Here is a 25,453-nt window from a genome sequence, read left to right as displayed (position 1 = left end):
TTCATGCTCTCGTGGCATAATATGATCTGTTTATTTGTGTTAAAGCCAGCGCTTCAACGGGGGCGAGTATGTTGTAAAAACAACATTTTATATTAATTTTAGTTTATTTTTCGTTCTTACAAATATTAAATTGTATCTTATGCGACAGGCTGTACTTTTTGCCTGCAGGGTGTTTGTGCCATGAAATTCTTAGAAGGGCCTCCTTGGGTTAAACTGACGCCGATCGGTAGACAAGATAAGGTTTGGTTCAAGCCAAAAAGGATCGCAGATGTGATTAGTCTCTCAAGTTGTGCGGTACTCGCCTGCCGGTACCTACGCGTCTTAAGCCCTCTCTTCGCCTCCAAAATGCAGTGAAAGTGCATTTAGTTTTTTTCGCTATGTTCGCGCGCCCTAAAACGCCGGTAGAATAATGAACAATGTGGTAAAACGAACTCTTTATTTAGTAATAGTGCTTTTGTAAATATTCTCGTTATTAAATGTGTAGTATCGATTAATTACGCTTATTTTTCTCTAAGTACAAACCCCTATAAAACCAAACACATACCGAACCATCGCCGTGAAGTCTGCTTATCTATATCGAAGGAAACTCTTTTACAGTCCATGGTCCTAAAATATTTGGTACTGTACACACACGGGGAAAGGAATTTAATAAGCTTTCTCCCGAACAATTGTTGGAGATCAGTCAAAACTTCCAACAGTAGTAAAATCAGTATTTTAATGTAAACGTAATAATTTTTATCTTTGCCGACGAAAAATATCATAAGATATATTTACTATACTTTACGTTATTTGCGCTATTAAAAAATATCGTGTGTGTTAAATAAGATATTTTACATCGGAAAATAAATAAAAATTATGTCGTATGTATATGATACGATGTTTTACGTTGGCGTTTCATATTGTTTTTTTTTTATCGTATCTACTACTTGCCATAGATTACTCCGTTTAGTTATTTAAGTTGCAACAATTTACGTGTCAAAAAAATCTTTACAGTTAACTAATTTCATTTCCTTTTTCCAGAATCACCTCTGCCATCGGATGTGGACAAGAGTGCAATATAACAAATTAAGGATTTTTTGTCAGAAACATTTGATGAAGGTTTTAAAAACGTTCCTCCGTCTCCGTTTTCTGGTAAGTATTTATAAATAAAAAATAATAAATATAATAATAATTATTTATAGGTACACAATGATAACTTAAAATTGAATTATTTTTAAAATCAATAGAGATGTCAGTCAGGGAAAGATAACACACACATTCTATCCCCAAAATGTGCTAAAACCATTTAGACTACGATTGTAATTTTGTCCTTAGTATGAAAATGCTATACAAAAACCGCAGTCAGCCGTTTATCTACTACTGACCTACTATCAACACACCAAGCTAATACTCCGATTCCTTCATTTTCCGAATCAACTCCGAAATGTTCTAGAAAACGAAACGAACAGGTTTCTCAAAAGGATGTAGGGGTAACATCAAACGTCGACATGTTGCATCTTGGATTAATAATGGTACAGCCAGTTTGCAAAATCATTAAAACCGATGTGTCCAGAAAATTGTAGACAAAAATGTTCTTTAAAAATTAGTACCGATAAAAGAATTTCCATTTTTAATAAATTTTGGAATTAAGGTAAGAGGAAAAAAAAAGCAATGGGGTTTTGTAGCTTAGTACTAAAACAAAAAAAACGAAGGGTTTTTACTGATACAGTATCAAGGTGCAACCTTTCTCAATTATAGACTGAAAGTGAAGAGAGGTGATAAGGACTAATTTATATCTGTTTGTAAAAAGACGTTTTTAAATACTCTATAAGTGAACAGTTTGTCTAACTGCTTTTGAAAAAATAGGCGTTACTAGCGGTTTGATATAAATAGATTAGAAATGCCATCACAATCATTGTAAGGTGATAACCGAAGACGCTGTCAAAAGTGTTTGTGATCACATTAAGTCCATTCAATTCGTATAATCTCATTACAGTAGTTAGTTAGTTAGTCTTAGTCTTAGTGCGTTATTTATTGTGCTGTAGTAGACACAGAACCATGTAAAACTATCTTTCTTAGCTAATAACACTACTGAAGAAGACCTGAGCTGATTATTTGTCATTTGTTTACAACAAGTTTTAGTTCATTTGCTGCATTTGCAAACTTTGTAAAACAGTAGACTACGTTTCTCATATTTGTGCCCGCTATAACGATATCACAAGCCTAAAGCACCTTTCCTTAGCAACATAATTAATGTAAATATGGCTCCCAACCTTACTCTAAAACCAAACTGTATTTCATCTCGATCTTTTTCACACTTATTCCTTATTGTACAGTGGATGATAGGTAGGAATATCTCAACCCATATGGGTTAGCAGTCTATAAGCTGTCATAAGACGCTACAGTTTTTCGAAAGCAGTTTTTTTGGTGAAGTTATAAGGTCCGACTTTAACTAACCTTCTAGTTTTACAAACTAAGATTATAAAACTTCCCTATTTAAGTTTTAATATATTTGCCAGATTACTGTCAGGACCAGCAGCTTTATTCTCCATTGTAAATTTGGTAGCAGTTATACTTCTGAGTTTAGTATTTTTAGTTTTTAACTTCATCTAGAACCTTTTGTTTTTCTCGTCCACAGCTTAGTTATGTATTATATACCTCGTGAAGAATGTCTTCTCTATCTGTTATTATTCTCCCTATCGCATCAAATACTCTATGACGGATTTTCTTTTGGTACAGGACAGCTAGTTTCAGTTGTTGTCTTTGCTCCATCTTTAATGCTTTTGTTATTGTTTTTTATTTTTGTATTTGTAGTTCATTGTTATTTTTTGTATCTTTGACTCATTCTAGGAAGTTGTCCGTTATTTTATACACATTTTTTATTATTTAGTTTAGTAGGTTATTTAGCTTTCTCTATTTGGTTCTAGTTGACTTCTGAAATATTTTTTTTTGGTATTTTGTAATACTTATGGACTTGTGCTGTTCTTCTGTTAATATCATTTTTGAATTTTTTGTTTTCCAATCTGGTCTATCTAATTTCTGGTCGTGTTAAGTGAATACAGTATTCTTTTATGTTGAACAAGCCAGGTATCTTGTGATTATCATATCGTGTTCTTGGCAAAACTGGTTTCATATATTGCATCGTTCGTTGCTCTCTCCTAGTTTATGTTTGCTTACGAGGTCAGATTTTTGGCATTGTTCAATTTTCGCGTTAAAATAATCGAAGAATCTATATTACTTCGTTTTCTTTTGGGATTTTAAGTATCATTTTTAACTGACTATATAAATATTTATCTGCAGAATATTGACATTCGATAGTCTACTATTTAACTGATCAAAATTCCGATGTTTAAAAACCAACTTTATTCATATATTGTGTGTCTTTTTCTACACTCTCCGGGTAGTTGTAGTACTGCAGTCTTCCTGATAACATACTAATTCTTGATATATAAATATTTTACAATAAACTACTACTTTTTTATGTTGCATAGAGATTTATAACATTCTATATAATTATTTTAATTGTATTCTCAAAAATCTTTAGTGAATGTTGTTATAAATATGTTATAAGTTGCAGTGATTTAATGTTGTGACGCTGCTGTGCCCTATAGTAATTAATTAATATATCTTTTAAATACTGTTTCTGTGACTTTTTAAGAATATCTAGAGTCTAGAGCAGTGGTCGCCAACCTCTTCAATGTGTTGAGCTACTTTGTTAATTTTGGAATAAACAGCGAGCTACCCACACGGAAGCCACGTAACGCAACGTAAATGAAATAATCCACAGTTAATCCATCATTATATGTATTTATTTTACTGTTTAACTGGTAATACATAATACATAGGTACTAATAATAAACTAATAACAAAATAACTAATATTACTAGTACGTACTTGTTCATAGCTACATTCCTACCTATCAAACGAAGGTATTTGAAAAATAAACACAAACTTTTATCCAGCCACAACGGCATGTCACGTATGATTTAAAAATAGTTAATAATAACAACACAAAAGTAACGCACTATCATAAACATAAACATTGAAAAATAAAAAAGCACGTTCAATGAGAAGGCTGACACTCAGACTCATCGATAATTTTTTTAATGTTTGCAGTATAATTTGATGCAGCCATTCGAATACAATTATCCAAATGTTCATCTGTAAGTCGATTGCGATATTTGTTCTTAATAAAATTCATATTGGAAAAAGAAGATTCACACAAATAGGTTGAACTGAATAATGCTTTCACTTTTAAGGCAACACGGCATAGAACTGAATATTTGTCTTTACTTATAATAGGCCAGATACATTCAGTACTTGAGACTAACGATTTTAAGGCTAAATCATTTTGAAACTCAATGACTTCCATTTCTGTTGCAGCGATGTCTTTGCCAAAGTTCTGCATAACACAAGCTGAAAACTGCTGGGTATCAATTTCCATAAAGGATGAAACAACCAACCGCGCTACTAAAGCCATTTCATTGAAATCCTTAAAACGATTTTTGAAGTTACTCTTCAGGGTAGAAATTATTTCTACATGATATTTGTTGTCATACGGTTCTAATGGATTTTAAGATATTTTTTCTGAAAGAATAGGAAAATGCTTGAAATCGCTGTTAATTAGGTTTTGTTCCCAAAACTCCAGCTTTTTGATAAATGCTTTTATATCAGAAATCATTTCCGCTAGTTCTTTGTCTCTCCCCTGAAGCTGCAAATTAAGATCGTTTAATTTCCCTGTAATGTCCACGAGAAAACCAAAATCTCTAAGCCAGATTGAATTTTCTAGTACCGGAGTCGGTTCATCGCGTTGTTTGAAAAATTGAACTATTCCAGATAGAACATCATTAAAACGTTTCAGCACCCGTCCTCTACTTAACCATCGGACTTCAGAGTGAAGGAGTAGGTCCCCGTATTGACAGTCAACTTCATCGGCCAAGGTTCTGAATAATCTTCTTTGTAACGCTTGAGCTCTAATCTTGTTCACAATTTTTACCACCAGTTTCATAACGTTGTATCGGTTGTCAAGCCTACCATTTTCGATATTGGAATTTTCTCGGAAGAAATAATATTTTTTAAATGAGAAAACAACTCCTCTCTAGTAGTGTGTCCTTTCAGTGGAATGAACTTCAAAAGATCTTCTTTAATTGTAAAATCACTAAAAACCATCCTGACGAACACGGCCATCTGGGCAGTGTCAACGACATGTGTTGATTCATCCAGTTGAAGCGAAAAATAAACACAGTTATCTAAGTCAGTTCTTAACTGTAAAAAATATCATTGCTCATTACTTCTACACGTCTCATCACTGTATTAGCAGAAAGTTGCATAGATTTTATAGCTGAAACTATCTCGTCTTTATTTCTAAAGTTGGCAAATAACGAATCAGCAGCTTCTAAAAACGCCTGTTTTATCATTTCCCCGTCTTCATAAGGTTTCTTTTTTGGTGCAATTATCTGGGACACACGGTACGATGCTTCAGTTGCAGCCTTATTTTTGTCGACTGTTCTTAAAAATATTGATTGTTGTCTAATTAACTGTTTTTTTAACTGTTTCAGTTTCTCCTTTCTGGCGGCAGAATGTAGTGGGAATGATTTTTCAAAATTAGAATGTACAGTTTTATGATGTCCCTCAATATTTCCTTTTTTAGCAACGGAGACCGAAGTATTACATAACAAACACACATTTTTATCTTTAACTTCTGTAAAAAAGTATTGTTCTTCCCATTCCGAATGAAAGTGGTATGTCTTTACATTCTTACAACTGCTTGCCATAATATTATTTTTGTTGTTCTCTACTAACCCAACCGCTGGACGTTGGTTACGCGTTCAGTTTTAAACTAAGCACAATGTCGCCGCGCCGTGCGTATTTATCCCGTTCAAAGCAATCCAGATCGTTCTCGAACACTAACGCGCTGGTCCGGCTGGTCGGTTCTATAAATAGCCGATTCTAGCTTGACGGCGTAAGGGGCAGATCGCTCACCGCAACGTTGCCGCTGTTTATGGTTAATATTATGACAATTAGATTTTTTTGTGGAATTTTCGAAAGCTTCTCTAATTTTTGCAGTTTGTATTTTTTAAATTAAAATCGTTGTGAGAGCTACCAGAATTGCCTCTGCGAGCTACCGGTAGCTCGCGATTGACAGGTTGGCGACCACTGGTCTAGAGTATTAATAATTTCTGGTCGACTTAAAGTTATTCTACAAAATAGTACCTGTCAGCACTTTTTAATCATATTGTCCCTGGATCTTACCAAAAATATTCGCCTTTTTTGAAGTTTAAATCAATGAAACATTATAATTTTCAACAGTTAAACGTTGTAGCATTTTAGGTTTTTCATAGCTGGCCGTATTATTCTCTAGCTACGCAAAGTCTTACGTAAGCAAGACTCTGCAAGTCTTACGTAAGTTTTAATAGCATTTAGTACTTTATGTTTCGTTTTTACTATTTTTTCTTCAAAAAAAGTAGTTGGGCCCTCTTTCTCTTTTCTTTTCGGTAGAATAAATATTTGACTTTACTCTCACTCTGCCCGGTAGACTAAATATTCTGTTCTATGTTGACAGAAAAGCTAATTTCATCATAGGCATACGTCCTATGTCATCTGTGCTAACTTCATTTTAACTTCTCTTCTTCTTGTGCCACTCCTATCGGAGATTGGAAATCATTAAAGCCATCCTGACCTTGTTTACAGCTGACCTAAAGAGTACATAAATGGTACAGCCAAACCACTCTCTCAAATTACGCAACCATGACATTCTTCTACAGCCTGGATTACGTTTTCCTTCTATTTTTCCTTGCATTATATTTTGAAGTAATGTGTATTTATGTCCTCTCATCAGGGGACCCAAATATTCCAGTTTCGAGTTCTTTCTGTAGTACTTTCTGTAGGAAGACTCGAGACTCGAGACTCGAATTTTTATTCTAGTTCGAGTCTCCCTACTTTCTGTTAATCAACTTTTATAAATGTAGTGGGATTATTTATTGTCTGTTATTAAAATTTATAAAAGAAGGTAGGAATTATTATAAGCTTCATTTTATGGTCTGCAGAATTCTCTTGGGGTGAGTACTTTCATTGTAATCTATATTCTTTAATTCTGACAGCACTTTCAATATTTATAACCTTACTTCTTTTGAGCCACGTTTTTAATCCTTGTGCATATAGGAATCTAACAAAATTTAACTAAGTTTAATAATAAAGATATTTCATTTTATCCTTGCCATCTGCTATTTGTTTAATTGTAATTTTGTAAAATGGCAAAGAAGTTAAACCCCCTTTGATGTTTCTCTAATACAGGCTGTTATTTTATTTTAGTTTATTGGCATTATTGGACAATTTATTGGCTGTATTGAAATACTTTATTGAAGAATTTATGGAATAACTGGAGCTGTCAGGAAAAAATAACCACCTAATTGGGACCAATTGGAACCACCAAATATAATATGGAATATTTACAGCTGTCAGGACCTAACCAGCTAATTGGGAGGCCACACATATTTAGTAACAAGCAGCCCATCGATGGCATCAGTATCGTCCAAATTTATATCCTGTAAAGCATTGGCAGGGTTGTTTTTGTTACTTAAATATTATTTTTTATTTTTAATAAATATGATTAGTTAAGTTATTGTTTTATTTGCTACCAGCTGGGGGTTCTTGGTTTATTTCATAGTTTAAGACAAGACGAATTCACACTTAAATGACTGAGCTAGGCGAAGCATAATATCCCATGGTTGATTGAGGTATTATTTTTATAATAGTAGTTCAATTACCTTTGGTAGTTTTTTTTTGTTACAATATTTAGATATATATATATATATATATATATATATATATATATATATATATATATATATACAATATTAGTAGATTAATATCGACTTACCTTACTCTATTTTTTTTAATCCTCTCATACACTCTAATTTATTGCATACGACATTTATCAAAAAAACATTTTAATACTTACGAGCAAAACTGGTCAATGGAGTTTGGAATTCTAGCAGAGTCATTAGTTTTTTTGGAAGTATCTTCTAAACATTTAATATATCCATATGACACTTCAGATCTTTCAAACACATTCATACATGGGGCCATATAAACTAAAAAATACAAATATATTACAAATCAGGTCGACTTACTTACCTAAAAAAATTTTTTTATTAAACATATTATATTGCCATTTTGTTTTGTAAGAATTCAGTGAGGATGAGAGTTAGAATAAAATCATCTTCCGAATAAAAAATTGCAGTTTAGTGTCAGAAAATTTTTTCCAGTTGACTGAAAGATATTTGAAGCCACACATAGAATAAGGAAAAAGGGTAAGAATTGTTGCCCAGGCATGTTATAGTCCCGAAGCTACAAGGAAGACGACAAAAAAAAATCGCGTGTTTTCTGATAATATCACTTAGTTTTCAATCTAGTTTATTTCATTTCAACGTTTTAACGTAACTAAATTCACTATTTCAAATATAGAAGGCCCATCAGGCCTTCTATATACCGCAACTGCGAAATAGGCCCTTAAGGCAGATCGAATGAATACTGATCTACTTGCGAAATCCGAGCACTGAGGTCATGTGCGGCATATATAGGCTTGGTGGCCGGATCCTTCTAGGGTGCTCAGCCAGCGAGGAGAACAAAATTTATTTTGTCTAATCGGCGGCTAAGTAACCGAGCACACACTCTTTTCCGAACATAGAGTCGCTAGCCCAGGCTAGCGGCTGGCGTTTCTATGGTCGGAACACACGCTCTTTTTTTTCTTTTGTTTTAGGGACTGAAGTCCTGAAGTGATGTTAGAGTAACTTCTATAGAGTCAGTAATGTAAATAGGGAGAAAAGCCTACATGCGGCTACCCCTACAGTTAGGTGGCATAACCACAATCAATAAAAACAGAAGGTGTCTCATTACCCAAGACACCTTAACTAAGTTTCAGATCATAAGCCTCTTCACGTAAGTCACACGATGAGGAGGGGTGGAGGAAAAACCTGGGGGTCAGATAGGTACCACTTCGATTAGCGAAGTGTGACAGGTGTGATCTTCGGACATGTGGATCCCACTCTTACAATGGTATACCCATGTGTCTAGGCAGGGTTGATCACTGCCTGTGTGCGTTTGAGGCTTTAAGGTTGATCTGCACCCCCCAAAAGACAAACCCCAAATTCAAAAAATTTGAAAAAATTTGAGAAGGTATATGTGATGACTAGAAGTATTTTGACAACTTTTAAACAAACTTCATGTTTTCGTTTTTGAAAAAACTCAAAAAAACTACTTTTTTCCAAGTATAAAGCGGGAAAACCAAACATAGGATTTTGTTAATTTTTTTACAGCATCAAGATATGATTATAAGAAATACTTATGAATTTTTTGAAAATTTTTGAATTTACAGTTTTGTTCCAATAGGAAAAAATAATATGTTTCGGCTTATAATAAAGTTACCGGTAAGAAACCGAAAGATTTTTTAATAACAACATATATAAAACTGTAAAAGTGGATAATATTTGCAACAAAAATTTAAATATTTTTTCCTAAACATATGAAAAATCTCGTTAAACAAGAATTATGTCTTGAACTGCCGCCTTTAAATTGTAATGTAGGGAGATGGCTCCATCTGAAGCAATGGTAGTATTTATCATCGATAGATAGCATTACGTTCGGCTTCGAAACGCTTCAAGCGAAACGTCACACTAACAGGGTTGCCATATCAATTACTTTGTACAACACTTTGGCAGATAACAACAAAATTTAATAGGAATGTTATCGGTTTGAACTTTGAACCGGTCATGCTGAAACTTACAGAGTTATTATACAGAATAGTAGATACTGCAACTTTTATTTTGAGAGTATTATATCATAAAATTTACACTCTATAAGTAATATATCTATAAAAAACCCATTTAGTTTTAAAAACCTATTTAGGCGTTTTTAGTTAATTATTTTAGTATTTATAAAAATAGTGTTTCTTGCATAACCAGTGGCGTACACAGAATTTGTTTGAGGGGGGGTTTGAAATTTTTTTATGCTACCTCCATTTTGAGTCTCTAAAATTTGGGTTTTAGTTTAATTTAAAGTACTAAAGATAGCAGTGCCAAAGATTCAGGTATCTATTATCCTGCCTACCAAATAAAACCACCCTCTCTTACTTGTGTGCATTTGACTGTCGCACGTACCGTACTCCGAAAGTGGGGTGAAGACATTTTTGGAACACTCCCTTCTCTTATCTAAATCTTATCTATTGTTCTGAAACTATTTTCTTGTGGCTTTTAAAGTAATTACTATTTTAATGGGAATAAGCCAACTTGTAAATACAATACATTTTGGAGACGGCTATCGCCGTATTCCCGTTCTTCTCCGCCAATCCTGCCGGTTTAAGGCATGCTCCTCCTCCAAACTTTTCGATTCCATCGCTCTTCTAATTGCTTCATTCCATGAGCGTCAAGTTCTACCTCTTTTTCTTCGTCCAGGGGGCATCCATTTGTGAAGTTTTTGGGGCCAACGTTCGTCAGGCATTCTCAATAGGTGTCCAAACCATTTTGAACCTCTTTTTTTCTATTCTGTCAATGACCGTTTCTGTAGCGTTGGTCTTCCTTTCCTGGCTTGATGTTCTAGCACTTCTTCTCAAATAATCCATTTCAACTGCTAACAATCTTCTCTTCAGGTCTGCATTGACAATTGGCCATACTTCAGAGCCATAACAAAGAACTGATTCAACCATGGTTTGCCCCATTCTTTTTTTGTTCCTTTTGGAAATGTTGCGATCCCACCATAAGGAGTTCAGACATCCTACAATTTTACGTCTCTGAGTAATTCGGTGTTTAATTTCGGTTTGTCCCAAGCCGTTTTTAGCAATGAGTGCACTTAATATTTAAATTTTTCCACTTGTTTGATTTCCACGTCCTCGTCGATCAACACTTCAAACCTTGCATCTGAATTGATAACTAAATATTCTGTTTTCTTCATGCTGACTTGTAACCCACATTTTACATATTCTCTGTAGACGCTTTATTATAAATTCTAGATCATAAAAATCTTGAGCTAGGACGACTTGGTCATGTTCAGGGAGAACAGAACGTCATTTCCTATGGGGATTCCCATTCCCAGGCAGTGGTTTTTCCAATTACGAAGGGGTGCCTCAATATATAAATTAAACAGTGAGTGTGATATTCTCCATCCTTGTTTTAGTCCTTTAGTTACTTTTATTGGCTCTGATAGTCTATTTCCGATTTTTAGGTAAGTAGTGTTCTCCCTGTATACTTCTGTAATTATTCCTAAAAGGTATGGACTAATGTCGAGTTGTTGCCACAATTTAAGTCTTGGAACTGTATCATACGCCTTTTCTAGGTCGATGAAGGCTAGATGTAGTTTGGTACCAACTACCATTCTTTTTTCTATTAATTGTTGGAGTATAAACAAGTTATTAGTGCAAGATCAAAGATCAAAGATTCAAACGTCAATAAACTTATTTTAACCTTCAATTGTGGCTGATTTCCATTAAAATAGTAATTAGATCTTATCTCTGTCGTTGGCTCGGCTGGTGTTTCTCTTCTTCTTCTTTCTTTTTAATGACTGCTCGGATGTAATTGTGAACACTATTCCATCCCTCCGTACTTCCAGTCATCTTCACAATCATCTCTCTTACAGTCACAGGGTTCATACCTATTTCTTTCTCTGTTTCTCTCCACTGTACATCTATTACACTCCAGCATTGTGTGAGTAACAATGTCGGAATATTCGCAGTATAGGCATTTATCTGTATCTGTCTTTCTGAACCTATGAAGATACGCCCTAAAACAGACAATCTAACCAGTCCTCTTAGGCTCGGGATCAGCATCTTGGTCCACTGGGCAACATCTTCCTTGTTGTTCTCCTCTTCTTGCCATCTTTCCATTGATCTTTTCCTTTCTTTTTTTTTATAGCTGTTGTCAAATGCTCTCTTCTCTCATAGAGATGTCTCTTTTCTACTGCTAGCACATGCAGAGAAACACAACCCGTGATAGTCCACAATGTCTACCACCTGTCTACTTTTGTTATAAGCCTAATATTAGATATGTATATCTAATATCATATTGTGTATTTATACAATAATGATTGTGTTCTGCATATTTAACGTGGTAATTTAATTATTCAATTAGCGTTGTTGGATTTTTTGTATTGTGTATGAAAGTCAAGTTACATTTTCCTACTATTCTTTATATAGTTTTTTACTGGTAAGATAGAAAAATCTTTATTAACATCAAAAATGGGTGCCATATTAGAATTATTTGAACTGGATGCAGGTGTAATAATTATAGAAGGTATTTCAAACGAACTTGTTCATATTCGTATTCATGTTCAATGTCTAAATATTGCACAAGAAGAAGTTATAAGAATAACTAGGACAAAATCAAAGTCACTAAGAATCGTCTGTAATAGTTGCTATACATTCTAAGATCACTTTAATAAATTATCTGATTTAATTTCTAAGTTATTAAGGCTCGAGGCCTTGGAACAACTTTCTCAAAGTAACTCAATTGAGTAACTCGAGGATTGTAACAAGAAGCAAATATTCGTTATCAGTTTCCACGTTTTTCCGTTTTTCGTATTGGCAGGTTAACAATAGTAATAAGCCTAGGCTATTAACGGTTAAATTTGCAGATAATAATAGTCCATTATTTATGTTGCAGAATTAGACGAGGTGGTTAAGAACCTAATTTTCTAGAGTTCAATTTTAATGGATGACATAACTAAATATCAACTAAATTTTTTTAATAAATGGCGAGAGGAACTGGAAAAATATAAAGTACTTAACAAAGAACTAACAATAAAGTATATTAATAAAGTTTCAACTATTATTAGTACTAACCAACAAAATGCCGCAAAAAACGAATAAAGACAACAACCAATATTTTTTAGACCAATATTGCTTCTTTACATGCTAAGTTTTCTGACTTTTTGTCATTTAAATCTTCTCATGCCGATATTCATATTTCCGATATACATAATATGTTTGGGATGGAGTTCCTCTGAAGTCGCTACGGGAAGTTAATGATTTTGGTGTTACGGTCAACCAAACATTAAGTTGGTCTACTCAAACAGCAAAAATAGTTAGTAAAGCGAACTCTGCTTTATACTTTATATCAAAGGCTTTTCATAGAATGTCTCCGGACTTGTTTTTATAGTAGAAGCTACTAGTTTAAATAGTTTCAAAAACAAGTTTGATGAAAACGAACAGAATATTGTACCTAGCCTTATGTTAACTATATTGTTTGTATTTTTTTTTCTATTTATATCTTTCCTAACCCAGGGAATAACTTATTTAATTCCCAAAGATCAAAGTAACACTCAAGATCCAACCAAGTACCGCCCAATTACTTGTCTTCCAAGTCTGTATAAATTGGTCACATCCTGTGTAGCCCGGCGTATCAACCTTAATCATCTATTGTATATGGATGATTTAAAACTATTAGCTTCTACTCGAAGCCACCTGGATCAGATGGTAAAAACAGTAGAAAATTTCTCCAATGATATTAGTATGCACTTCGGTCTTGACAAGTGCCGTATAATCAAAGGAAAGGTTCAGCCCGGCTGATTCGAAATGCAAAACGGCCAGAACATCGAGGCTATCGGTGAAAATGATATGTATAAATACCTAGGAATAAAGCAAGCGCGGAAGATTGACCATAAGCAAATAAAAACTGAGATAACTACTGAGTTTATACGAAGGGTAAAACAGCTGCTTCGTTTACACCTTAACAGTAAAAATTTGTTTAAGGCACTAAACATCTACGCATGTTCCGCGCTTAGCTATTCATTTGGTATTGTTAAGTGGACAAAATCGGAAATAGAAAATCCACAAGGAAAATAAATTCCTGTAGCTGGCTGTATACCATGTAACACAAAAAGAGGTTTAATCTTTGTATGTAGGTATATAGGTATATTTTTTTTAAATATACCTACATACAAAGATTAAACCTCTTTTTGATATAGAAAATCTTCAGCGAAAAGTACGAACACACCTCACCAAGGCACAAAAACACCATCCTCGAAGTGCAGTAGAAAGAACGACATTACCGCGGTATTTCGGAGGACGAGGACTTATGGATATAAGTGAGCAACTCGAAAAACAAATTACTAATTTAAGAACTTATTTTCAGGTGCAAGCTGAGACATCTACTTTACATTGCGCGATTTGTGCAGTAGATCACAACACCGATCTAACTGAGGAAACCAGAAATGCGCATAAACCATCTTATTAAGGACGAAAAAATGCGCACCTGGATGGGTAAACCTCTGCACGGGCGACATCCCATTGAGGTCAGTCAAGACCATGTCGACAATATAGCGTGGAACTATTGGCTGACATCAGGAAAGATGTTCCCTGAAACAGAAGATTCAGTACTGGCCATTCAGGATCAGGTTATACCAACCAAAAATTACCTGAAATATATCAAAGACCCTCAGGTCCAGAATGACAAATGCCGATATGGATGTTAAGCTCAGGAAACCATCCAACATCTTACCGGGGCTGTCAGGCATTTCTGCAACTGAATATAAGGAACGGCACGACTCAGTAAGAAAGATCATTCATCAAGATATAGCTATCAAACTGGGACTTCTTCAAACAAACCATCTTCCATATTATCAATACGTTCCTGAGAGTATACTTGACAATGACAACTACAAGCTATACTGGGACCGCACTGTGCTCACAGAACAAACAGTGGCACATAATAGACCAGATCTCATACTGGTTAATAAACTAAAGAGAAAAACAACATTAATTGATGTGGCGATACCCAACAACAATAATCTTCGTGTTAAACAGAACGAAAAAATCGCCAAGTACAGGGATCTGGAAATTCAAATACGAAGACAGTGGAGAATGGAAAGTACCCAGACAATACCTATTATTCTCTCTACTACTGGAGTCATTCCAAAGAAACTCCTAGAAAACATAAAAAAGCTAGGTCTGAATGAACATCTCTACAAGACTATGCAGAAAGCTGTAGTACTCTCAACGTCCAGATGTGTACGAAAATTTTTGGGAGATACTCCAACATACCAAGCCACCTAGGGCTCGATAACACGGAAAGAGTCCCACTGGAGCTCAATCCTTTTGATACCGTAAGTATCTGGGATGAGTGAATTTTCCCCTTAGATGGAGTGTGAGCCGTATGACTAAATCTGGGATACTAATACTCAAAAGCAAACTTAATTCCAAGCACATAGTAAAAGCACATAAACACATACGCAATACCACTTTTCACATACTCATTTGGCTTTATAAAATGGTCGAATACGGAAACTGAAGAACTAATTAGACCAAATAGAACCGTGATAACTAAATAGGCATCAACTACCCCAAATCGTACATCCAACGCATGACACTACCACGCACACAAGGTGAGAGAAGAACATCGTGTTTTGAAAATATCATTCACTACTTAAAGATAACAAACAGCAAAAAACAAAGACAAAAATATATAGAGCAGCAATTAGACCGGTGATAGCATACGTAGCAAAAGTAATATGTCTTACGAAAATAGATATAAAGAAAATAAAAATATAAATAAAAAGTAAAATATAAAGAAAATGATAAGAATAAACAGCCCAATAAAGCCCTAACAAGGAGAATATAGAAGACTAATGAAGCATGAAATAAGAAATAAAAACATAACCGAAGGTTAAGACATAGTGAAATTTATTAATCCACACAGACTGAGATGGTTTGGACACATACAAAGAAGAGAAAAAGACGCACTAATAAGGAAGATAACAAACCTGAAACCAGTAATAAACAGACCAAAAGAAAGACATGTTCGCATGTTTTAAATAACATTTTTGACGATTGACCATTTTTCATATAAATCCCACTAAAATATTTAATAATACCAGATACCTAATTTAATTTTTAACTATCAACAAAAATCTAATATATGATTGCATGTATAAATTTAATGGTAATACGATATTCACAGATAGCGCCGCTAAGTACCTCTTTGTCGATAAAAATGTTTACATAATAAATATGTGTCATTTTTCAATGATATGTGTGGATTATGTTCTTGCAAATGCGTAACTTTAATATATTCCGATTGACACAGCGGAGCAGTAAAATATTATACATAAAGATGTTGTTAAAGATATCTTTGCTTACTTGGTCTACTAGGTATTTGATAAAATTACTGTCTACACAACTTGGCAACTCAGCCAATGGATATAATGATAGGAAACTGTAATTTATATTAGGGTTTGAAAATATTACAGAGTCATCATGTAGAAATCTACGATTAAGTTAAAAAAATTACCACAGTACTATGCCGCAGTAGAGCCATCTCTAGGATCAGAAACAAATTAATCGAGGGTGAAGATCAACCTTAAGGGAAAAAATACCTACATGTAATTGCGAAATTCCAAGAAACAATAACCAAATATATAAAATGAGAATTATCTTGTATATGCCAAAGGGGGGTGCGAGCCTCATACAGTTCTACACTGCGAAAGCCGTTTAAATTAGTACTGTTTGTTGTACATTCCTATTTCAGAAAACATCAAAACATACAAACTGAACAATAAGGCATTAAAAAAGTTTATTGGGAAATACTGTGTTACTAATAAATAAATAAAATATTGTTGATAAGTCTGCACTACGCAAAGTCCTTAATCCATATTTTGTATAAAAATATACTTTGGATTTTGGCTAATAAAACGACCAACAGCTGTGGCAGATACATAGCTAATAGTGTAATAGACACACTGGACTTAGAGCCTTCTTGACCATATTTATTTGACTGCAAAGAATTAGATAAAACAAACAACAAACTAATGAAAATATTTGTACAGGCAAATATCACATCCATTTTCAACCTCATCTATGCTTGGCCTCCAAAATACACGTTTTCTTTTAAACCACCCCTAGAAGGGCGAAAAATGGAAAACAATTATTTTTCAAGAATCTGTACGCCGCGTAGAAAAAAATGTTTTAAACAAGAAATATAGCCGAGGTAATTTTCAACAAAAATCCGTCTCAAAAAAGACAAAAAAAGACGGGATGGCCGGATATATCATGACAAATTGGCTGCACAAATGTGAAAAGACAAAAGACAAAAAAATGCAACGCCAAAATAGAAAAATTCTCTTATTTCCAGACAACGCAACATCTTATTTGGATATTCGGTTATCTAACATATCGATAATATTTTTGCTACCTAATACTACAGCACATTGTTAACCGTTAGACTAAGGAATAATTAAAAACTTAAAATCCCTGTACAGAAAGTTTGTAATGAGAAGAATGTATCATCTATAGAATGTTTTTTATCAACATCTGAACTGGAAAAATCCATAACGATTGCTAACGCCTTAATTTGGATTATGGCAGAATGGAGAAACGTTTCAACAGCCAAGTGTTTCATTAGGTACGGTTTTTAAAAAAATAATAGTAATGGAGAAGAAATTGTGGAAAATCTAGAGCTACAAGACCTGGAAGATGATTTGCCGTTGTCAACCTTTTGCGAAAGTCATGGAGTAGAACATATTTTTAACTACCCAGAGATTGATTCAGCCCTATTAACGGAAAATCCTGAAGTAAACTTAGCTAGTAGTGTTAGTGATTTTAAAGAAAACGAACAGGTGTCTAATGTTTCCGACAATAAGAGTAACGATGAACTAGAACTTACTACAACTCTAAGTAATTTAAATGATGCTTACCCAAAATTAAGAGACTTAGAATTATTTTTTATGTATATAGGTGATGCAAGAGTAGTCAAAAAATATCTGATGTAATTTTAAATGCTTAGTCAGAAATTGTAAAAAATAATGTTCAAAACAAAAAATAAACCAACTTGATGATTTTTTTAAGAAATAATACCTACCTTTCTTACATTAGTATTTGATTTGTTTTATTTGTGTATATGCATATGCCAATATGTACGAATATGTATAATTAGAAATCAAGTAATTCGAAACGACTTTTTTATTTCAAATAATTAAGCGATAACTTTACACAACGGACAACTCAACATAATGGACAATTATTTTTCTCCGTTGGTGTCCGTTATGGAGAATTTTTTTTGTACCTGTCGTTGTAGCTGATTATGAAAGATAAAATCAAAGAAAAAAAGGGTCCTGGTAAACGACAAATATCCTAGCTGAAAAACAGTCGCGACTGGACCGGGTTTAACACACAGACGCTTTTAAGAAAAGCAGAAGATAGCGATAAATTTGCAATGGTTATAGCCAACCTTTAGTAGTGCAGCTGGCATTAGAAGAAAAAGACAAAAAACATTGACTAAAAGTGAAAATTTTTGTATTTTTCTTGAAAAAATTATTTGTATTAGAGGAAAAAAATTGGCACCTTGCCATATATTTTTTAGAAAGATAGTTTAGTTTCGAGTTTTGTCTCGTTTCCGCGTTTTTTTTTTAATTGTCTTCGGTTAAGTTACAGAAGGTTATTTTGGACCTAAATATGTCATTGTTTACATCTTATCTCGTATTGTGCCTTAATGAGATTGGTGGTGCTGAAAAAATCATAAATTCTTGCAGCTTAATGGGATCTATGTTGATGTTTAAGAAAGTTTGGGAAGCAATAACGTTCTTGGTTATAATTTTATTTTAATTTTTTTACTTGCCTTTAATAGATTTCTTATACTGTTGTCACTGTAGCACTGTGGCACTGTAATAAATGAAAACAGCAATCACCTTCTAAACTCATAGTGACATATCGGCATATTTCTCTGAATTGACGATATAGTTTATGATATCTTAATTGATGTAAAAGCTTTATATGGATAATGTCACAAAAAAACTAAACACATTTAAGTTACTATTAGACAACAGACTAAAGAAAAAAAAACCACTGAATTTTCAAATCTACATAGATTATTTATATTTATTTTGTATAGCAGATTATAGGTTTCTGATAAGTACTTTTCCAAATAGGGCTGCTACATGATGTGAATTTTTAATGTTTCTCTATTTCCAGTAATCATAATCACCGTAGCTGAATATATTTTTAGGAAATCAGTGACTGTTTCTTTAAAAACGTTATCAATACCATGAGTAGAGCGATGGTGTAGGAATCAACTCAGCTGTCCCAAAATCTTTCGACATTAGGAATCCTACCTTAACCCAAAAATACATATTTTCTGCAATATTATTTTCTATAAAATAAACGTGTTCCCTAAGTACTTTACTACACCACAGATATAAGTCAGTTTAGATGTTAATCTGTTGATATGATTATGTCCATCAAATTTACATCCTCAAAAACTTAAGAGATTCCATTTCCGGTATTGATTGATGGTTAGATTTCACACGTAGTACTTGATTAGAATTCCCCAATATGCTAAATTATAAAAACCTTGCCAACTTAATGACTGAATTTTTCTAAAACCATACTGTTGATTTTTAAATAATATATTTTCTCTAAAAATAAAATAATTCCAATATAAATAGCTGCTTGTAGTTGTTATTCGCATTTTTACCCCCTTTTTTAAAACTGGAATTATTTTTAAATTATGTAGGTCATAAGCAAAATAAGATGCTACTTAGAAATATTTGACTAAATTTACTTGAAACTAAAGTCAGTACGAAACTATGTAATTAAAATACACTTTGTTGCAAAATATTCGATACATGACATATTTCCCATTTATGGTGAGTTTTAAAATTTAGTACTTCTTATATGGCATCTATAACTTAAAAAAAATACTCGAATAAGTACAGTTAATATTTCTATATATTATTTTTTTTTTATTTTTTTGTGGCATTTCTTATAAACAGTAAGAATTCATGTTCTTGTCAAAAATTTACGTTTGATAAGCTTCAAGAAATTAATTTGTTATCTTACTTTTTTTTTATTTAAAGAGAAAGTCGCATCCACCGAATGGTTATTAGCGACGCATCTGTACAATTTTACAAGAATAGTTATATTACATGGTTATAAAAAAGATTTTTTTTTCCTACACAATAGTACTAAAAAAAAATCAGTAATACTATACAAAAAAAGTTAAATCCTATGGAACACACAGCTTTTAAATAATCTATAAAGTTCTTTGAATAACTATTTTGACCTAACACAACTGATAAATTTGAATCTATATTATAAAGAGATTGTTGATGTTTGAATTTGTCACATTCAAAGATATGTTTTACTGTTAAGGTTGAATTGCAGCGCTCGCATATTGGTGGGTTACATTTTGAAAAAAGGTAAGAGTGTGTGAGTCTAGTATGGCCTAATCGTAATCGGTTAACTACACTCTGTTCATGGCAATTTTTGTACAAAGGTTTAGTTCCTTTAACTGTGTCTTTAATTTGTCGTAGTTTAGACGTTGATATTTGCCATTCGTTATGCCAGACTTCTAAGATTTTTGCCTTAATAAAAAGCTTTAAATCTTCTGGACCGCACTTTAATATTATTTCTGAGTCCGCACTAGACACTGCACTACGCGCACTTAAGTCTGCTTCTTCATTTCTGGGGATACCCACATGAGAAGGAATCCATATGAAGTCTACTGTTCTTCCTTTTTCTTGACATGTGTGAAGTTCTGATTTGATCATTTTTTCAATTGGGTGTTTAGGATATACTCGTTGAATTGAAGTAATCGAACCAGAGAATCAGAAAGAATCACCGCTTTGACGATATTGGTATCATTTATAAACTTAATTGCTCAATAAAGAGCGAATAATTTAGCTGTGTATATGCTACAATGGGGAGATAGTTGAAATAGATATTTACTTGAATTGATCACAAAAGCGGCACCAACTCCATTGCTAGATTTTGAAGCATCTGTAAATATTTTGGAGAAATTTTCATAAGTTTGGAGTATATTTGACAGAATAGTTTTTATTTGTGAGGGACGTATTTCCGACTTACTATATTTGCTCAAATATACATTACACTGTGGAATATTGATTGACCAAGGGATATGAGGATCGGTGATGTTTGAATCGAATATGTCAGGAAAATCAAAGTTTAATTTTTTGCAATATGTTCTAACTCTTTCATAGTATGATTTTCTTAGTTTATCATTATAGTTGAAAAGTTCGTTATATTTATTTGTGAAGGTGTTACTATAAATAGGTTTTTCTGGATTACAGAATACCGAGGATGAATGTGTTAATGTCAGTTGCATTCGCCTGTGGTAAAGGGATGGCTCACCAAGTTCAGCGTATATGCTCTCAATAGGTGTACTTCTAAATGCTCGTAGTGCGATCCTTAGCCCATTATTATGAATTGTATCTAGAGATTTTAAAATAGATTTTCTGGCAGAACAATAAGCGATGCATCCATAATCGAGTTTAGACCTGATTAACGATTTGTATTCTGATAATATTGTATTTTGGTCGGAACCCCATTTCCTGTTTGATAATGTTTTTAAAATATTTATTCTCTTATGGCAAGTTAATTGTAATTGCTTTATATGTTCTCGCCATGTCAGTTTGTTGTCTAAATGCATACCTAAAAATTTAATACGAGTATCTACGGTTATTGGTTTCCCGTATAACGTAAGATTTGATGCCGTACTTACATTTGCTGTTTTTGCAAAAACCATGACTCTTGTTTTTGTAGTAGAAAATTCAAAGCCAGTATTCAGAGACCATGTTTCCAGTTTATTGATACAGCTTTGTAAACATTTTGTCATACTGTCTATATTTTTTCCTTTTGTAAATACCACTAAATCATCAGCATAAATCCGTGCTTTTAAAGGTTTTTCTATGTTTTTCAAAATATCATTTATCGCTATTAGGAAGAGTGTTGGGCTAAGAACAGACCCTTGTGGTACTCCATTTGTTAAGCAGTGAGTTTTCGAGCACGAATTAGAAACTCTTACGCGAAAAGTCCGATTGGTTAAAACATTGTGGATGAACGATAAACAGTGTCCCCGAATATTCCACTCATACAACGTTTTTAGAATCCTGTGTTTCCTGGCAGTATTAAAGGCATTTTTTAAGTCAAAAAATATCGCGGTACATTTTCTATTAGTTGCAAATGATTCCATATTATCGCTTTCGAGTTCCAGAATGTTATCAGCCGTTGATCGATTCTGCCTAAATCCATTTTGTTCAGTAATCAGTAATTGATTTTGTTCCAATGTCCACATTAATCTACTGTTAACGATTTTTTCTAAAAGTTTGCACATGGAACAAGTAATTGAGATTGGCCTGTATGATTCCACACTATATCGTGATTTTTTGTCTTTTAAAAGAGGTAGGATGTAGGAATTAGTCCATATTGAAGGAAAATGCTGTTGCGTCCATATGAAATTAAATGTGTCAATTAAATGAGATTTGGCTGAGTCCGGAAGATGTTTTAGAAATATGTTTGGGATATCATCGGGTCCAGGACAAGAATCTTTAAGGATTGAAAGTGCTGAATTAAGTTTTTGAAATGTAATGTGACTATTAATTGCTACGTTAGGATTTTCATTATTAGGAAGAGTAAAGGTATCAGATGATGAATTTGAAGAATCTGCACGTGGATTTTTGTCGTTTGAGAGGCTTTCGTAAAAATCCGCTAGAACGTTTGCAATATCTTCATCTTTGGATACTATTTTATTTTGTACTTTCAAGTGTTTAATAAAAGTCCTCTGCGGAGTACCACAAATTTTTCTAATTTTTTGCCAGACTTCCTTGGAGCTAGTTGTGTTATTTATTTCCGATACAAACTTCTGCCATGAATTCCTTTTAGCTTGCGTTATTGTAAGCTGCGCTTTTGCCTTTAATTTTTTAAAATTAATTCTGTTTTTCGGTGTCTTGTGCTTCTTATAATTAATAATTTAGCAGATTTACTATTTTTTATGACCTCTTCGCATTCTTTAGACCACCACGGTACTGGGGTACGTCCCTGTATATTTGTTTTGTTTTACCAATATACAATATAGCACCTTCTAAAATTATGTCATTGAGTGATTTAATGGTCTCGTCAATAGCATTGGTTATTTGGGCCCTAGCTATGTGACTATCAATATATTGAGAAAATGAATCCCAATCTGCGTTGTTAGTTTTCCACTTTGGACTAAATTCTTGATGTTTCTGTACATGGTTGAGGTTTGTAATAACTATGGGAAAGTGATCACTTCCATATGTAAAAGGCAATACTTCCCAGTCTAAACCTATGGTTAAGTTAGGAACACATAAAGAAAGATCAAGAACTGATGATTCGCCTGTCGATATATTAAATCTAGTAGGGTTGCCATCATTTAAAAAGTTTGGATGAAAATCTGTAATAATGTTCTCTAATATTTGGCCCCTTAAATTTGTATTTTGTGAGCCCCAAATTGTATTATGGCTATTCAGGTCACCTAAAATTAGGCGTGGTGTGGGTATCTGATCAAGAAGTTTGCGGAGGTCTTCGTAACTAATTTGTATGTTAGGAGGCAAGTACATATTACAGATGTAGAATTTTCTATGTGGTTCTAAAATCTTTACCGCAATGGCTTCGAGATCTGTTATGAGTGGAAAGGCTTCATGGTCTATTGAATTTTTTACCAAGATTGCCACTCCTCCACTAGCGCGATTGGTGTTCGTTCTATCTTTTCGAAAACAGTTGAATTGTTTTGGTGAGTATATATTGGAAAGAGTAAGGTTAGTTTCTTGTAGACATATTATTTCTGGGGAGTATTCTGATTGAATGATTTGTAACATAGGTAGGCGATGGAATAGTCCATCAATATTCCATTGTAGTATAGAGTTGAAAATTATGTATCGAGGGAGGATAATTCACTGTCTGTAATATCGTTACTTAGGTAGTGTTGCAATTTATTTTTAAGACGGGTGAAACGATGTTTCGTAGTTTTGTCGGATATGTATGGATAAGATATGGTTAACAGATTTAATAGACCAAGAAAATCGGATGTATATTCCTTGACAATTTCGATAGGTGATTGACTGCCTTGAATATTTTCAATTAGCATCATGAGTTGATCATAGTTTAATAAAAGTGATGTGGAGTTTTCATTCATGAATAATTTAAGAGAATCAGGTGTTGGTGCTGTGCGTTTGGATTTTTTTGGTTTCTGGGTTTTGATTTTGTGAGATATGGGTGGGGGAGTAAATAATTGGGTATCTGTATTTAGATTTTCGATGGGGGGAGATAATGTTTTGTCAATGCTTCTTTTCACAGATGAACAGGGTGAATCTTTTGTGGTTTCCAGTGAAGCTTGTGGGTCCTTTACTTCCGATGGTTTTACAGTTGAAGTTTTAGTGGAAATGTCCACATCGGCAATTATAGTTATTTCCATTTCACTAGGCGGTTGTAAAATTTCTGGACTAGAAGGAATTGAAGATGGTTTAGGAGTAGGTGTAACATTTGGATCACCTACCCCAAATTGATGTAGTTCTCTATCAATATCGATAGAAGACTGCGAATTTGGCGTAGAAGTAGGATTCGGTATAGTTGAATTTTGGGCCTGAGTGGTTGATGGTATACTGTTGATGTTTGGACAATTGTTTGAAATATGGCCTAATTGCTTACAACTATAACAAGTCAGATTGTCTTGAGATATGAAAATTCTGTAAGAGGTGTTTTCATAATTTATTTCAATCGAATCCGGAATAGTGATATTATGTGGACTGACAAATACCTGTCTTCTGAAGCTTAATATGTGGTTATACTCTGGTAGTGTAGCACCGATTTTTAAAAACGTTATAGGGGAAACGAGGTTTAAGCCCATTTCTTTTAATTCTCGGATAAGTACATCATGGGGAATTGTTGGACTGACGTTAGATAACACTAGCCTTTCAGCAGGCGTTATAAGTCTTCTAGCTCGTACGATTTCTCCTTGCACTTTAATAGAACCATATTGCTCCATAAATTCATATATGCTGGATTTACTATTTAGATACATACATATTCTATTATTAGATAACCGAGAAGAGAATAAGATATTTTTTGGATTAATTAAAGGGCCTAGCGGGATTAAATAATCCTGAAGACGGGCGTTATTTATAGCACTAAAAATAACTGCTTGATCTTTAGTAGGAAATTTCTGCTGTGATGCTGCCAAGGAATAAGATTTTCTCTTTGAAGAGACGTTCTGTATAGTTACATCCGACGACATACCAATTTATTATTTTTCACAGCAGCAAAAATATAGTACCTCTCTGCCCAAGCAAAAAATAACACTGGTTGTTGTTTATTATTGATAAAATTATAATTATTTGCGATCGATAAACCATCCAAAAAAACTAATAAATCCAGTTTAGAATGCGTTTTTAAGTTTAACTAATAAGAAATATTTAAACTTACAGTTTTAAATAATGTTGGTAAACTTTAACTGTAATTTATAACGTTTAATATTCATAGTTTAACACAAAAATATCAAGAGCCGAGACAAACATCTTATTCACAACTTTTGTCAGGGCCGAACTCTTGTTATCTTACTGATTTTAACAACCGGGTAAATTTGGCATTAAACAATTTTAAGTTTAGAATTTTTAATTGTACTAAAATGACTTTAACATCAACGGATGCTGCAAGAGCCGTGGCTTTAGTGCATGATGGTTG

At 33.5% G+C, this 25,453-nt stretch overlaps 1 protein-coding gene and 1 long non-coding RNA gene across 3 annotated transcripts in view; one reads left to right on the top strand and one right to left on the bottom strand.

The window, feature by feature from the left end:
- LOC140434768 (uncharacterized) overlaps positions 1–25,453 on the bottom strand; it is a 53,263-nt gene that overhangs the window by 6,128 nt on the left and 21,682 nt on the right. Inside the window, exon 5 of the mRNA XM_072523270.1 lies at positions 7,940–8,072. Within this exon, the coding sequence (XP_072379371.1) occupies positions 7,940–8,072 (133 nt within the window). The remainder of the gene's footprint in view (positions 1–7,939; positions 8,073–25,453) is intronic.
- Positions 283–7,584, top strand: LOC140434770 (uncharacterized). Of its 2 annotated transcripts, none has more exons than XR_011950086.1 (3): positions 283–421; positions 1,021–1,131; positions 7,291–7,584. It is a non-coding gene; the product is annotated as an uncharacterized lncRNA (long non-coding RNA). The 2 variants fall into 2 exon arrangements; XR_011950085.1 differs by having other exon boundaries at positions 309–442.

This window comes from Diabrotica undecimpunctata, chromosome 2 (genome assembly GCF_040954645.1).
Source record: "Diabrotica undecimpunctata isolate CICGRU chromosome 2, icDiaUnde3, whole genome shotgun sequence".
NCBI lineage: Eukaryota > Metazoa > Arthropoda > Insecta > Coleoptera > Chrysomelidae > Diabrotica > Diabrotica undecimpunctata.
This window is presented reverse-complemented; position numbering and strand designations above follow the sequence as displayed.